The 15,217-nt window shown below is 39.1% G+C and overlaps 1 protein-coding gene across 3 annotated transcripts in view; it reads right to left on the bottom strand.

Moving 5' to 3' along the window:
* Positions 1–2,385: 2,385 nt before the first annotated feature.
* Positions 2,386–15,217, bottom strand: part of pcdh11 (protocadherin 11) — a 156,817-nt gene continuing 143,985 nt past the window's right edge. For all 3 annotated transcript variants that reach the window (XM_077531811.1, XM_077531813.1, XM_077531812.1), the window contains one exon: positions 2,386–6,065. In XM_077531811.1, the coding sequence (XP_077387937.1) occupies positions 5,605–6,065 (461 nt within the window). In that variant the 3' untranslated portion in view covers positions 2,386–5,604. The remainder of the gene's footprint in view (positions 6,066–15,217) is intronic.

The raw sequence follows: 15,217 nt of genomic DNA, 5'->3' as shown, positions 1-15,217 counted from the left end.
TTCATGCATGTTCGAAACAAATTCAAAACAAATCAATTTTTTTCCCTCCCTTTTTTTTCCAAGACAAAACTTTATTTTTAATCATTTTTTAATTGACTTTGTTTTATATATATTTTTCTTTACAAATGAGTGAAGAGTTTCTCATATGCATTTCAAACATGATGAGATTAATCACTTACGTTTGGGAAAGGTGGCCAATGCCCTCAGCGAAAGCTAATATGTTAGGCCCCGAAGACTTGATCAATTATCAAGTCTTCTATGAAAGTAAATACAACCCTCAATGTTTATGATTTTGTTTCTCAGATGATTTTGATGGCGTTTCCTGCGGTTTCGTCCAGGCTGAAGTACTAGATGGGGGTTTTTGAGGATGTGTGTACACCCAGCCGTCCCTTGGATGTCGTTGGAATGTCTCGAAAGCAATTTTCTCAATGATGAATAATTCACCAGATATTATTCTAAAGGTCATTTTAGTAATTAGTACCCTGCTGTTGACTAAACAGCCTCAAGGTACCTGATGGCCAGTTTAATTACAATTGGAAATTAGTGTAATGTTTGACAAGCTCTATATGTTCTCCTGATACCTTAACAGATGACATCTTGAGAACAAAGTGGGCTTACAATAAGTTTGCTTGTTAGCAGATGGGACTGGAGGGGTGGGTGGTTGTATGGGGGATCAGAAACAATCTGTGAGTGAGCTGGTACCCACACAAAGTCCTTTCTGTCCAAATATGCAGTAATTGCTGTAAATGCAGATTGCTCTTGTTGGTTATGCATGTGTTTTGACAGCGTCGACATACTTGGCACTGGCCCTGTCACATTATTAGCCAATTACTGTGGAGAACTAATGGAACAGGTCACAGACGGGTCTCTCTGGGAGATCAGGGACTGAACATATGCTCATAATATGGCAAGTTGACACAGTCCAGTAAAGGCTTTGGCCTGTTACAAAGGAGTTGACTTGACTCTTGTTAGGAGTCTAAATGGGGCTTGCTTTCGTAAAGCTTGCGCTTCACTTTCTGAGCTTATTTGAGTGCACAGACTGTACAGTACAGATCCCTAAGGCATTGTGGAAACTGCTACGAAGGTTTCTGTTCAGGTATCACATCTCTTTGAGTTGTTTAAGGATTAAAGTTGGATGCATTTTCAGAAAAAAAAGGGGTGCCTCAATTTATGTTCTTTTATGTACAATTTTAAGGAATGGAAGCTACCCAAAGAGCTAAATACTGCACTTTAGGTGGAAGTTTTAGTGAGGTAATGTAAGTAATGCTCAACTAAACTCTTATCCGAACTTTCAAATTGTTTGGGTGATTAATGTGAATGACAGCATCAGATAGGCCACAGTTTGTGCATTTGGGAAGGATTGTGGGGTCACACACATTGATGTACGATTAGGGGACTGTCTCTGTGTATACTTTTGACTTTGAAAACACTGGATCATATTTTTTTGCATAAAGTCTTGAGACTTTGCAGAGGTGGGATATATATATATATATATATATATATATATATATATATATATATATATATATATATATATATATATATATATATATATATATATATATATATATATATATATATATATATATATATATATATATATATACATATATATATTAAGGATTGATAGGAGATGGAGCACAGAGAACTGGTGGCCAGCTTTGTTGACTGGAGCCACCGGAATATTCTAGTCTTCAGGATGATTAAAACCTGGAGAGGATCAGGGCCACACGGACTACATTTACATGCAGTCAATATTCGGGTTAAGGTCAGAATTCCGGTTTGTGAAACAATCGCGGTAACACGTTTACATGTGTGGCGGACCGAGTTAACTGATTCAATGTACTTCCATTAATCAATATTTGTAACATTAATGCAAAATGTAAACAATTTCAATTTCATGATTGCAAGATCAGCCTATTGAATGTAGTTGATTCCACCATTTAGGCAAAATGACAAGCATGACTTCTGGACATTTTGGAGACTCAATATTTAATGGCGCAGTTAAAAGTCAACGACCAAGAAAAAAAAAAAACATTTCACGATATGGAAGTCATTTTTATAATATTAAATGGTATATCTTACAAAGGCATAACAACACAGACTGTATAGCTTTAAATGACCAATACAGATTTTGCTGGCAAGCACTGAAGCCTTCTCAAAGCAAACATGACTTCACTCACTGGTAAACTAATTTACAAGCATATACTTATCATATTCTGATATAGGATTTGTACAAGATACATAAGTGTACATACAATATCGTGGCAAAAGGTATATGCCAATTTGCACGCACGTACACACGCGCACACACAATTTTGTTATGCATATCCATTTACATTGCAACAGAGATTGTCATCTCATCTTTTCTTATATTTTTCTTCCCCCCCCCATTTTCCCATTTCCACATTGCAGTGACTTGCCCCTAGCTTTTGCAGTTAGTGTTGTGTGTCCATTTGTAATATTGTTCTTAGGGGTGCTATGTACATTGTGATTTCAGTGTTACCTAAGGATACTGTATAATATTTGTGTATACTTGGAGGCCCAAGTGGTATGCAGATATTACAAGATTTGAGTGTGTTCTCCATTTAACATTGTTTTAGTTTCATAAGACAAACAGGTAGAGCAGATAACATTAATACTGACACTGAATCTCATGATGGACGCATCAACAATACAGTCAAGAGCTAAGACGCCTTGTGGGAGTCCAAACAGTTCATGCAAATGAAGCCACAGGTCGAGCGTGAAACGTGTCTGAAAGACTAAAATCATTTCTATCTTTTTTTTTTTGTTGTGTATCTGGAGCTATTTTGAACTGTTTCAAGCGATAAACTTGAAAAGACAGAAACGGGGAAAATATAATGAGAGCTGAATCATTTAGTGGAAAGTGTGTGATTGCCGACTATTTCAACGGTATGCTTGGGGTGATGAGAAACACAAAAGTAAATTCTCACACTAGATTTGCTTTTTGTTGAGAGAAAATAAGATGATAGATGCACAACAACAACAAAAAATGTCATTTTAGAATCCAAACTGACACCCTACCAATGAATGCATTGAGCGGCTGCAACTTGACAGCACATTATGTAGTCAAGATTACACGGTAAAGATAACAGATATTCTACTCATACATTGTGCATATTATACACGTGATCGCATAAATGATTTCCATCATGAACATTTCTTATGACACTATGACAGTGTTTCATTCAAAGATGTTCTCTCCCTCTGTGACATGAGGAAGGGCACAATTAGCTGAGACATCTTTCAAAAAGCCCAACAACAATAACGCATGTCCTCCTTATTCCCCCAAATTGTTATAAAACCCATTATTTTGGTCTAATGTCTTGTCTTTGAATGCTGACAATCTGTAAACACGGATTAAAATGGCTCTTTTACAAGCAATTTCACTCAATCAGTTTAATGTTCCCAATGATATGTGCTCCTTTTGACTGCATATGTTTACGCCATTTGCAGATAGTTATGTTTCCAACAGCAAAGAAAGAAAATCAGGTAATCTCACACAGCGAGCTCATCATCATCAACAGTTATTTAGAGGAAGATTGATTAAATATGCTTTCATACATTTCCATAATTACCTCAGGTAGAATTGAACTGACTCATTTCCCTGTCCGTGAGACGGGGGTCATCGTAGGTGATCATTTGTCTGAATCTCACATAAAGCCTCTTTACAAGACTCAAATCCTTGACCCCCGGAGGATCTTAAAGAATAGGCGCAGTGGCGCCCTGCATGCAAACACAGTTTGCTGCTGTGCACTCTCTCCAGAGAATGCCGCGATACATTATAGATGCAGGGCTGCTCCCAATTTGCAAGATGGTACAGGGAAATGAATCACATGAATCATATACGTGGTGATTTAGACACCTGGCTTGGGCGTTCGTGGGAAGCAGAGACACTTAATGTCGTTGCAATAGATTATACTGCGCCCAATCTGTTCCAGCACAAAGTTATGTTGGAACAGTTATCATCATCAGTACAGTTTACACAGACGATTTGGAGTGTTTTGCATTGCCTCAACCATCACTGACAAGCATGCATTTTATTTTATTTTATTATTTCCCCGAGTCTCTGGAAATGTCATGGTACGCATGGCTGAAGAAAACAATTCAGTAAATATAAATTCAAACTTAAGTATTGCACTGTGGACTATTATACCAGCATTAAAAGATATTAAGAATCATATGTATTGTATAACGTGGCTATATGGAAACATAATGGTAATTAGTAGCAAGCTATTAAGAGTTAGTAATGACACTGGAAGAGTGGGAGCACATTAAGCTGATATTTTTGAGGTCTTGCTACCTTGTCATTGTTGGTGCAAGTACCAAGGACATTCCCCTGTTAGTCCAGAGAGCAATTCTATAGACCTCTTAACCACAATTAGGGTAGCTACCAACATCACACATCAAAGTAATTAGACGAAGAATTTCATAATTGGCTCATTGGTTTAGTATTATGTGGCGGATTCGAAGCAGCAAAATATGACCAACAGAAACAAAAGGAAGCTGGAGGAAGAAAAAGTCTGGCGTTTCCAAAGCGCATCCGTCTGCACCTTTCAAGGCAAGATAACGAGACGAGTTTTAACAGTGAGCACTTTCCTAATGGAGCTGGCAGAGATGCAGCATACGGCATATGGGGTGTTTTTGTTAGTCTTCATGGTTTTGCCGGTCCTTAGTGAAAAGAATGCAAAAAAGATTACCAGCGCCGTCTACCATTGCCCTAGTTATGCTTCTCAAATATGTTGTTTTTTTTTCCCTTCTAAATCTTTCCACAGTCCCCCTCTGACCAAAATAGACTTCTGAAACATGTTCAGGCAAGACAAACGAAACATCTTCCACCACCAAAGGAGTTTGTGCTGCATATTATACAGAGCAATATTTCACTAGATCTCAAATAGAAACACCACCCTGGGCCCCTAATTAGCATTTAGCCCAAATTAGCTTACTCAACACACTTAATATACTGTATTTGCATTTGTTTCCGCATGAGTAAATGGTCTTTTAGGACACAGCTGCTCTAAGCTGGGCACAAGGAGAAGTATAGTACATTGTCCCATTCTAGTCCTAAGCACATACCACAATACTAAAAGCAAAAGTCACTGATTTTCTTCCCTGTGATGAAGCTACTTTGGTACTATGTTTATTACCTCGGCCAAGAAAGTTGGCTGTGCATTGTTTCTTTGTTGGTTTGCAGGATTTTCCAAAAACTGTTTAATCTTCTGCCACCAAACATTGTGGTGGAATGAATGCATGGAGCAAGAAATGAGACATTTCTTTGAAGGTTTGGCGCTGATCCATTCAAAAACTGTTCGGCCTTGGTGCAGGTCTTCGCGCTTCTCAGGGCTGTTCATGGGTCAGCAACAATAGATGATGAACATTTAATTGAAAAAAATTGGAGCCCTCAGACTGACCCCATCATATTATTACTATACAACAGTTTCAAAGTCTCATGAACATGATGAAATCCATTTGTTAGATGTTCCCATTAGTAAAATTAAGCTCAAGTGATCCACACATACTAATAATGAAGTCATTGAAAAAAGCTGGATGGAGTCACATGTACAGGATGCCAGGCCAATGTTCTTACAGCTGGTGCTCATGTAGGAAGGAGCTACTACCACCGCCGGTCGCCGTCTGCTTTCCAGGAGATGAGAAGCTCGCCAAGGGGATGACCTTGACGGTGTCCTCCTTCTTACCGCAGTGTCTATCCAAGGTGCTGTAGAATTGTGGCCGGATAAGCCCTTTGTCCAGCTCATCTTTTTTAGGCACAGACCTTCCCAACGTGTGCCGGCCATCCATGGTACCCAGGCTGCCCATGTTAACCTTGACTCCCCGGGCACAGCTCTGCTGGAAGCCGAATGAGGGGAGCGTGCCAGAGATGGCAGCGGAGGTAGGGGTGGAGGCGGGGCTTCCACTTGTCGGGCTCTGGAACTGGGTCAGGGATGGGGGCATCCAGCAGGTGTCGGAGTGGCCCAGGATCAGACACTCTTGGGTGCAGGTCTCGGACGCCTCAGCCAAAGCTTTCTGGAGGTTCACCTCGATGGCTGGAGATAAAAACAGCATAAGAGCAACAGGTGAGAGAGAGCGTTTAAAACATGTTGGAATGTGGTGATGTACTGAAGTCATGAATTCAAATGCAAAGTGGAACAAAGCTTTTGTTTTATCAGAGTTTGACCCATGAAGTGTCAGCCTTGTGACAAATTGAAAGTTAGTGATAAATGTTTCATTTCATCTTATAATGAGGAAAACATTAGTAGAGCATTTAATTTCCATTGGTATTCCCACGACACTGTCTGTTTACCTACAATATGCAACAAATTCCCTGTAGCTTAATTAGACTGAAAAAAGTCTTGCTGTTTCCATCACAGATTGGCTTTTCCGTATTAAATATTTAATGAACGTTCACACAAACAATGTTTATTTTAGTCACTGTCAGTGTGACACGCCTCAGAACACACTCGTCGTTTTTTAGAATGCCAAGTAAATCCCATCAAATGGAATTATTAAAACAAAAAAAGAGTCAACACTTAATTACAATGACCAGGCAAGTATGGACAAGACAACAAAAAAGGCTGAACGAGCAGACATATCAGCAAGGCCGTAAGCTCCGAAAGCAATCTTATCTCATTATCCTGTACTGGCATCACATGTGGAATGAGTCTGGTGTGAGGCTTCAGCATTGAGCCTCAGCAATAAAGCCTGTCAAGCCAGATAATTAGAATGTAAAACAGTGTGCACCAAGGCAACCACGAGCCCGGCAGTGTTGTGTTTCTTCGGCCACGCGAGGGACAATGGAGTCCACGTTTGAACATCACGTCACTCCTCCAGGCCTCTGCTTCAAGCTGTCACGCAGAAATTATTTAGTACATTTGCATAAGTAAAAATACTATAAATAATAAAAGGTTTTTTTGACCCAGGGATGACTTCTTGTTTTTTTTGCACAAAAACTTGCACAGATCTACTGCAAAAACATTTGTCACCACGTGTAGGGTCTGAGGTTAGATAAAAGCTAATACATATCTTGAAATTAATTAGTTGGCAAAAAGTGACAATATGACACTCGCTGGACTCTTTATTAGGTACTTCGACACAAGCTACAGATGAAGCATAAGAGCTGTATTAAAAATTCAGCTTGATAAGCAGGTTAGAAATTTTACGGCATCATACAGTGAAGTGGCTCATATTTTGGGTAGGAAATTGATGCAATACAGTTATACAGTACATTACAAACTACAACCACAACCATACAATAAATATTGTGGAATTAATAACTGTCATTTTAAATTCAGCATTTTCGGTGAGTGTATTCACCAAGTCCAAAGTGGATCAGATCTTTCCTTCCCATATTGAATTAGTCTGGGACCAACAGTGTAAGTCTCCTCCGGGTTGCATAAAAGTGTCACCTTTCAGAGGGTCGCTAACTTCATTAAGACAAAAATGGGCCCCATGTTGTCGTTCTCTGAGCTACAACAATCAGGCTAGCGCCAAGTCTCCAACTCAATGCTCTTCCTTGTGTTTTAATGAGGTAATGCTATTAACATAAAAGTCTCATTTGACATGCAAGCGGAGAGACGAATGTAAAGCAAACAAAAACCTCACAGTTCTGTTACTGTCCTCAACTTTTTTACAGCGATTCAGCCAAACGAGGTGACCCGATTTTCACAATTAAAAACTAAGACACTACAATTTTGCTGAAAACCAAATCTACAATAGATTATCACCAGGAAATATTTACAAAAAAAATAAAAAAATAATAATTGTGGTTATGTTATTACTTTAGCTAATGTAAAATAGAATTATGTTTGACATTTCAACAGTGCTAAACAACCAATGCACTAAACATTATTCAACCTTTTTTTCTCAGTCCCAGCAGCTTTTGGAAGCTGGCTGTGCCGTTTATCTCGTGCCGGTTCCGCATTGTACATTGGAAGAAAAGCTCCACTTGTGCGACCACAGCGTTAGGCTACTAGGACTACATTTCCCGTGATTCTTGGGTCAGCAGGAAGTAGTTCTAGTTCTCTTTTGATGAAAACACTGTTTCGTGATTTGATGTAGTTATTCTGCATTCGAGGAAGGTGGACAGTCATATTTTGTCCCTCTTGGATTGTCCCAATTCTGACCTCAAAGGGTTCAAGGCAAATGTAAAGAACAAAGATGGCTGAGTCCAATAAATTGTTGTTCTGGTTAACACAGTCGAAATGACCTTGAGTTACGTGATGCTACTTATTTCAAATACATCATTATTATAATAAATAAAGAGATAAATGTTGATAACAATTTAAATTATATTTTGTCATTCATCGATCTGTGTCTCTAAAGGAGTCGCCATTGTTGTCAGGTTAAAGCTGGTCCAAATCCGAGACTGTCTCAGGTAAACTTGGATGTCTGGTCACCCTACAGAAATGTAAAGTCAACAAATACCTCACAGTTCTGTTACTGTCAACTTTTTACAGCACTTCAGCCAAAGTTGAGGCCTCACATAAACTCCAATTCAATGCTAATTTTTGTCTCTGTGCAGCTTGGACCTGCTACATCCTTCACATTTTGAATGCAGCTCCTCCATAAGACATGGGACTGCACTATTTCCTATTCCGTCGGGACAGTTTGGATGGGCAGGTGGGAGTGTGGCTTGAGCAATGTCATTGGCATCTCAGTCTGCTTTTGTCAGTCAAAGGCACAATGCTGCCTGCTTATGATGCCTCCGTCTTTTGTATTCAGGGGAAACGGCCGTACCCTGCAGGGCTTTCAACACAGCTCTGAATGTCCCATATCTTGATGCTGTGAATGTTCATTTCTGCATTTCTTTCAAGGAAAGTGTGAATGGCAGACAAGTGGGGATCATAGGAAACAATAGGGTATAATCGAAAACAAAGCATAGATCAGACCTACACTTCTCATTTAAGTTCTTGGAAACAAAGTGGTTCTAAAACTCCGCCACCCATTTAGTAAACTCGGGGAAGTCAATTAAACATCTAATGCAAGTTCGGCCTCGCAAAGATAAGTGACGATTCAGTTCACAATCTGATTCCAAACAGCCTGCAGGCTAAATTAGTGGCTCAGTCATAATTAGCTACGCTTATTTCAACACACCGATTGCACACTTTATAGCTGGTATCCAACAGAAAACATTTGCGTGACATCACTGCATCCTTTAACCGGGCAAAGATCAATCACTGCCGCAGCCACCTTCAGCTAACCTTCCAAACACGGGATCTGGTTTGAACATGGTCTGAAACAACATTTATGTACTAAATCTGCAGGCTAAGAATCTATGCGTCACATTTCGCAGGGCATGCTGCAGTGCACAAATACTTCTATATAATTGCCATTAAAAAATATTTCATTTAACCAAATACAGTACCGTAAATGTAGTTGAACAAGACAAACTGCATTTCCATGATAGTTAGCATTCCGATCCGCTAACCTTGGATGAAAAAGAAAATGTTTTGAAGCTTATTTTCTTCATTTCAGGGTTTTAAATATTTATAAGGCCTTCGTTTGCCATGTGTAATTCAGTCTCCACTAAAGGCTGAATAAAACACCTCTCCTGTTGAGTTTATTTTGACTTCAGGGTAATGTTTGATTTAATGTGCCATATTGGTGGTAAATAGTGACCAGCAAAGCGTCGTGATATAAGTGCTACCTTACGCAACAGACATATGTTCATCCATTTCATGTTTTTTCTTTTACTTCTCTGCTTTTACAAATCCCAATATTTCGAACAGAGTGCATACCACTTACACACAGCACAGTATTTAACAAGAACCTTGATGATATTTACTGACAGAGCTGCTTACATTCTGATGAGCTTCTTATTAATGTCTGCACACATATGATTCAGCTCATTATATCAGCGTTCACAAACTCATTATTGCTAATTAAAAAGGATAATTGCATGCATCTAGGACATTAGACTCTTGGAACCAGCCTTCGGAAAGGTGGACCCGGCCAAATCCGCTCCAGCAGTCACTGGCGCAATCCTCTAAAATATTCGACACAATGCATAAAACTGTCGAGTTGTGATGTCACAAATTTCCACACTTCCTCCACCCCAGCATGCAGGATTATGTTCATATTTTGAATGATAATGTTTGGTTTTGATTGTCTCGGGTGCGCTGTATAGGGAAATAAAAGTGTCAAGTTCAATCCCAGGATAACTGTAGAGCCTCCACTGCGTGCTGGCAGCACATAAAACTAGCTGTTTTGTTTAACTCGGCCAGTGAAGTTTTGATTCAGAGGCTGTCACCGAGAAGCATGTTTTTTTATTTATTTTTTTTCCCTCCTTCACAGCCAAAACTTTCAAACAGGAAGAAACGTGTTTCTTGATATATACTGTTCGCTAAAGAGCAAAACACAAGTAAGCCAAGGAAAAGCAATATGAGTACCTCTCACTGATGGTTATTTCGGGATCGGCCTGCTTAACTGCACTCGAAAACTATTACTTTAAAACAACCCAGAAAATGTCTCCACTCATACTCAGGTATTTTTCCCTTCTCGCTGAAATGTAAAAATGTCCCACCGTGGGACCAGTGTCAATTTGTGCAAAAGGAAGGGCTGGTGATAAAATAACCACTGAACATATGTCTGCCTTATGTCATCCTTTCAGGAAAATTACGGCTTAGAAACAAAGCGGAAAAGATTAGTCGTATATTTATAATAAAATACACACATGAAAAAAAAAAGAAGCTTATTTTGAGTTAACTTCTTGTCATGGCCATGACTGTTTTTGTTAGGACAAACAAATCTGAGAGAAAAATCTGAAGAATAAAATGTGGTGAAGGGGTGTTTATATTCACACACAATTGAACAAACCTCTCTCACATATATTCACATTATATTTGTTATGACATTCCTGTACTGACGTAAACATATGTCCCTTTTGTCACCCACATTTTGTGTATATGCCATACTCACTAACCAGACATACACAAAGAAAAAAAAGCCAAAAGTAATAATCTAACAAAACAAGATTTATTGGTTTTTTTTTTTAATCAGTTGCCAATAATATTGGGAGCTGTGTACAATACGTACATTGTTGAAATAACACCTGCACAGTGTCAATCAAATTGAGTCATTATTACTATTTAAGATAAAGAATATTGTTGATACATTTCTTTTATTGTATCTCATTATACTGTCCACTGTGACTGTTTGGGAAATTTGGCAGACCATTTTGCGGCAAGATGAGTGATCCGCGTGTGTAAATTTTATGCCATCTGAGGCCACGTCGACATCCGGCGCAATACGTACACCGCTGGTGAAACGTGATTTTAGCAAATTTGAGATGGGGACAGGGAGATGTTTCCGTGCGAGACTGTCACTACGCCACATTTAAAGGGAATGAGAGGAGCCATTTTGATTGGCAGCGAACACAGACGGTTGTGTTCACGCCCACAACGTCATGCATCTGCAAAACTGCAAACACCCAGGCTAACCTTTTCCTCGCAAAGTCACGCAAAGTGCGATGCTGGATTTGCTCTAGACGGGAAAATAGAGCGGGAAAATTCAACAATTCTCTGCATGGTAGTCTTAAAAGGCTATTGGATTTTAGTTGCGTTTATCAGTAGATAGTACAGTATAATCCCTTGTGAAGGCAATAAGAGCTGCCACGTTTACTGGTGACAAGGGCATAGAGGATGAAGTAAATAATACAGTGGAGGAATAGGGGAAAAATGTAAAGCTGTTTGGGAAGCTCAAGATCAATGATGGGCACATAGGTCAGGGATGTCATGCTGAAGGATGACAGGCTTCTTCAAGACAGCATGTTGAAAAATGTACTTGTGTTATGTGGAATTAATTAAAATGGAATATTTGCATGCATTAGCTGGAACAATGCTCCAGTGGATTTCAATCGTGGAAACATACATTTGGGGGTAATTCATACAGACTATACGCAGTATGCCCACATTTTTGGTTCAAACAAATAAGAGGCAGATCTAATGAATAGCCTTCCTCAAAGGAGACAATGTGACGCAGATAAGAGGGGAGTGAGGTCATCCATATATACTCTAGACTAATTACTTTAGATGCATTTACTGAGACGACGCTGACAACAGCGAGTCTCCGAGCCACATACGTATTTATCAGCACTTGCGGGACCTTCACACTTCCCCTCCTGTAATCCATCTGCACTTGTCCACTCTCCAGCTTCTTCTTTTCTTTCCCTCTCTCCCAGCAGTTTGACCCATTGTAACCAAAAGTAATTGCAGGCAGAAAACAACATCTAATGATTACTTTATCTGTGAGCCTCAGCAAGAGTGAAAAGTCACAATGGACAGGTACTTTGGACAAAAGGATAAGTCCTTCTTTTTTTTTTTTTTGTTCCTGACACACAGTTTCAGACAACAAAGAATATTATTGACTTGGCCAAGATTAGAACACAGAAACAAATAATGAAGCACCAAAAGAGGACAAAGCCCACAAAGGGGGAAAAGAACAACCAAGGCAAAAACACTTGCGGGTTCTTTCTTTTTCTTGTCATTGATTAAAAGCAAGGTGTGAGTAGGAGTGGCCCTTTGTCCACCGTGGATATGAAACAAAGTAGACACGTGATTTAATGTAAATTTCCTCCAATATGCTGTCAATGGGAGAAATAACACTGCCTTGGCTGCAATTCCTCATTTCCAAATAAAGAAATGTAGTACCTCACCTGATCTAAAGAGACCATGTGAGAATTGTGAAGTTTTTAATGTGAACTCTTCAATTTCAATGAACTCTTTATGTTTTGCAATTTCTGAGCAATGAAGCTATTTAATTTCCATTAAAAATCTTCTCAATATGGATGTGTTATGATAATTTAGGTCAGTCGGAAGTGGCATGAACCTAGTATTGAGTGGTTGTGTAATAAAATTGTGAATAGCTCACTCTGCCTCATCGATCCTTCCCTCCTTCCTCTCTTTAGTTTTTCCTCTGGTCTCTTGAGATCTCGTTAATTTGTTGGAATTTAGAGGCTTCTGGGGTTGGCGTAAGACTTTGATTTTGTAACCATGGGGAAGGCAGGAAGTGTTTGGTCGGTGCTGGATTTCACTTTGATTTATCTTTCTTTTCTCTTTATCTTTTCTGACCTTTTCTCTGGTCTCCTGACCATTTGAACCTCACGACTCTGGCGAGACTCTGAAGACCTGGTTAAGGTGAAGGGTAATGGGATTTTTATAAGGTTTTAGGTGAATTAATGAGTATAAATTTATACGTATTTGCACGCACGCGCACGCACACGCAAACGCACGCACACATACACACAAAAAAATAATAAAAATGTGAATAGCTTTTGCCACTTACTACATACACTACGACTGGAGAAAGGTTTGAAGCCTGAGACAGTTTTCTTTTATGTTCCCCCCCGTCAGATTCTTGACACTTAACTTTGCCCGTGTGACATTGCTTGATTGCACCTCCTTCATTATGTATCCGGACTACTATTTGGTAACCTCCACGCCCCTCCTTTAACTACCCACCCAGCCATGAAAAAGGTGCCGTTGTCATTATCAGCACAATCAGGGCCGGCCAAATACACAGCATGGGCCAGGTAGATGAAACGTGCAAACACCATAACAATCTGCAATCAGCGCTCATCACCACAATGATACACAGAGGAGGTGGGGGAGGAAAAGAGTTTTTGATGGAATAAGGGGGAGTAGGGGTCAAAACTGAATTGTTTTGCCAACACATACAATCCCCATTCTTGTATACTTTAAAGTCCAACACAAGGACAGTCGTTCATTCTTTCCTGCTGCTTATGAATCGTGTACAGGCAATGAATACTATAGATATAGTGGAGGTGGGCCGCCACTGACAAGATAGTAATACATAAATGCATACAGTATGTGCAGGTTGAAAGAAACATGAATCTAGCTTAGAATTCCTTGCACATGGATGATTATGTAAAAGCGCCGACACTGCCACTCGTCTGTAATGCAAAAAAAAACCGAGAATGAAAATTTTAAATTGGAAATATATTTGAACTTGAACAATACTATTGACTTTTTGAATACAACGTATAGTGTTCAAATGATCAGAAAATGTATAAAAATACATTTTTACAATTTCAGCATGTATTATTGATGTATAAAAGAGCAAATATTTTTTATAACAAAACTAGCTTTCCGATTAAACCAAACTAACCAAATTTTTGGTACATTTTAAGCATATATTCAATTATTAAAACCTGTTGCATCACCGTATATAAAATAAATGAAACCCTTGTTCACATGATGGAAAAGACAAGTGGAACTGTACAAGGCAGACCTACATCCCATGCCATGTCAAAAACAAATTCATTGCGCTGACCCACTGCCCCCAATTATTATGGAAAACAAGAATGAATCAAATTAACATTGAAGAGATCTCCAGGTACTGTCTAGCCAACGGACTCGGCGGCAGCCGGCAGAGAGCGGGTAATAAACAAGGTGCCACTGCATATGCTATATATCTTGCAGTCATTGATGATTAGCTCTGTTTTCCTTTAGCCATACATTACTGTTATTGCTTTCACGGCGAGACAGATAGGAAGCGGATACAAAAGCATCCTCGAAACCATCTTTCAACAAACTGGCAGGCTGCAAACCACTCAGCACTGGGGGTTGAATGGTTTCAGTGCACGGTGGAGAGCATCATCTCTTATATGAGCTGAGGGTTAGATGTGGTGCAGGTTTTATCTCCCCCCCGCACACTTTTTGATGTTTGGTAGGCTACTGTAAAATAGATATATTCTGCAGATTGTGGAATGCTAGAAATACACTCCTTCTGTAGACAAAAGATTGGAATAGATAACATTCAAATGATATAAAATATGGTGTTTATATTTCTTTGGCTTCATACACTCTTCTAAAAAACTATTTCTCAGGAGATTTTCTCCATTATTTGTGAGGTTTGAGGTCACGGAGAGCAGTGCTCACATTCTCTGTTGTAGTTCATCACAAATTTACTGGTAAAACGTTTGCTGGAATTACCAAAATACAAGAAAGTGGCAAACATCGGCAATAAAAATCTGCATTTAATTGGCTTGACAAAATGTACTTAAACTTCACAATATTTATTTTTCATCAGACATCCAAAATAGTGTATTATTCCTCCATATTCTTCTTCTTTTTAAATACCGAAATACATTTTTGAAGACATTAAAGGCTTTTTTTTTTTTTTTTAATTCCCAGAATTCCACAGCCCTTCTTCTGGAGACAATTATTGCATTTTCACATAA

This window comes from Festucalex cinctus, chromosome 9 (genome assembly GCF_051991245.1).
Source record: "Festucalex cinctus isolate MCC-2025b chromosome 9, RoL_Fcin_1.0, whole genome shotgun sequence".
In the NCBI taxonomy this organism is placed as follows: Eukaryota; Metazoa; Chordata; class Actinopteri; order Syngnathiformes; family Syngnathidae; genus Festucalex; species Festucalex cinctus.
Note: the sequence above shows the minus strand (reverse complement) of the source record. Positions and strands in the feature narration are given on the sequence as shown.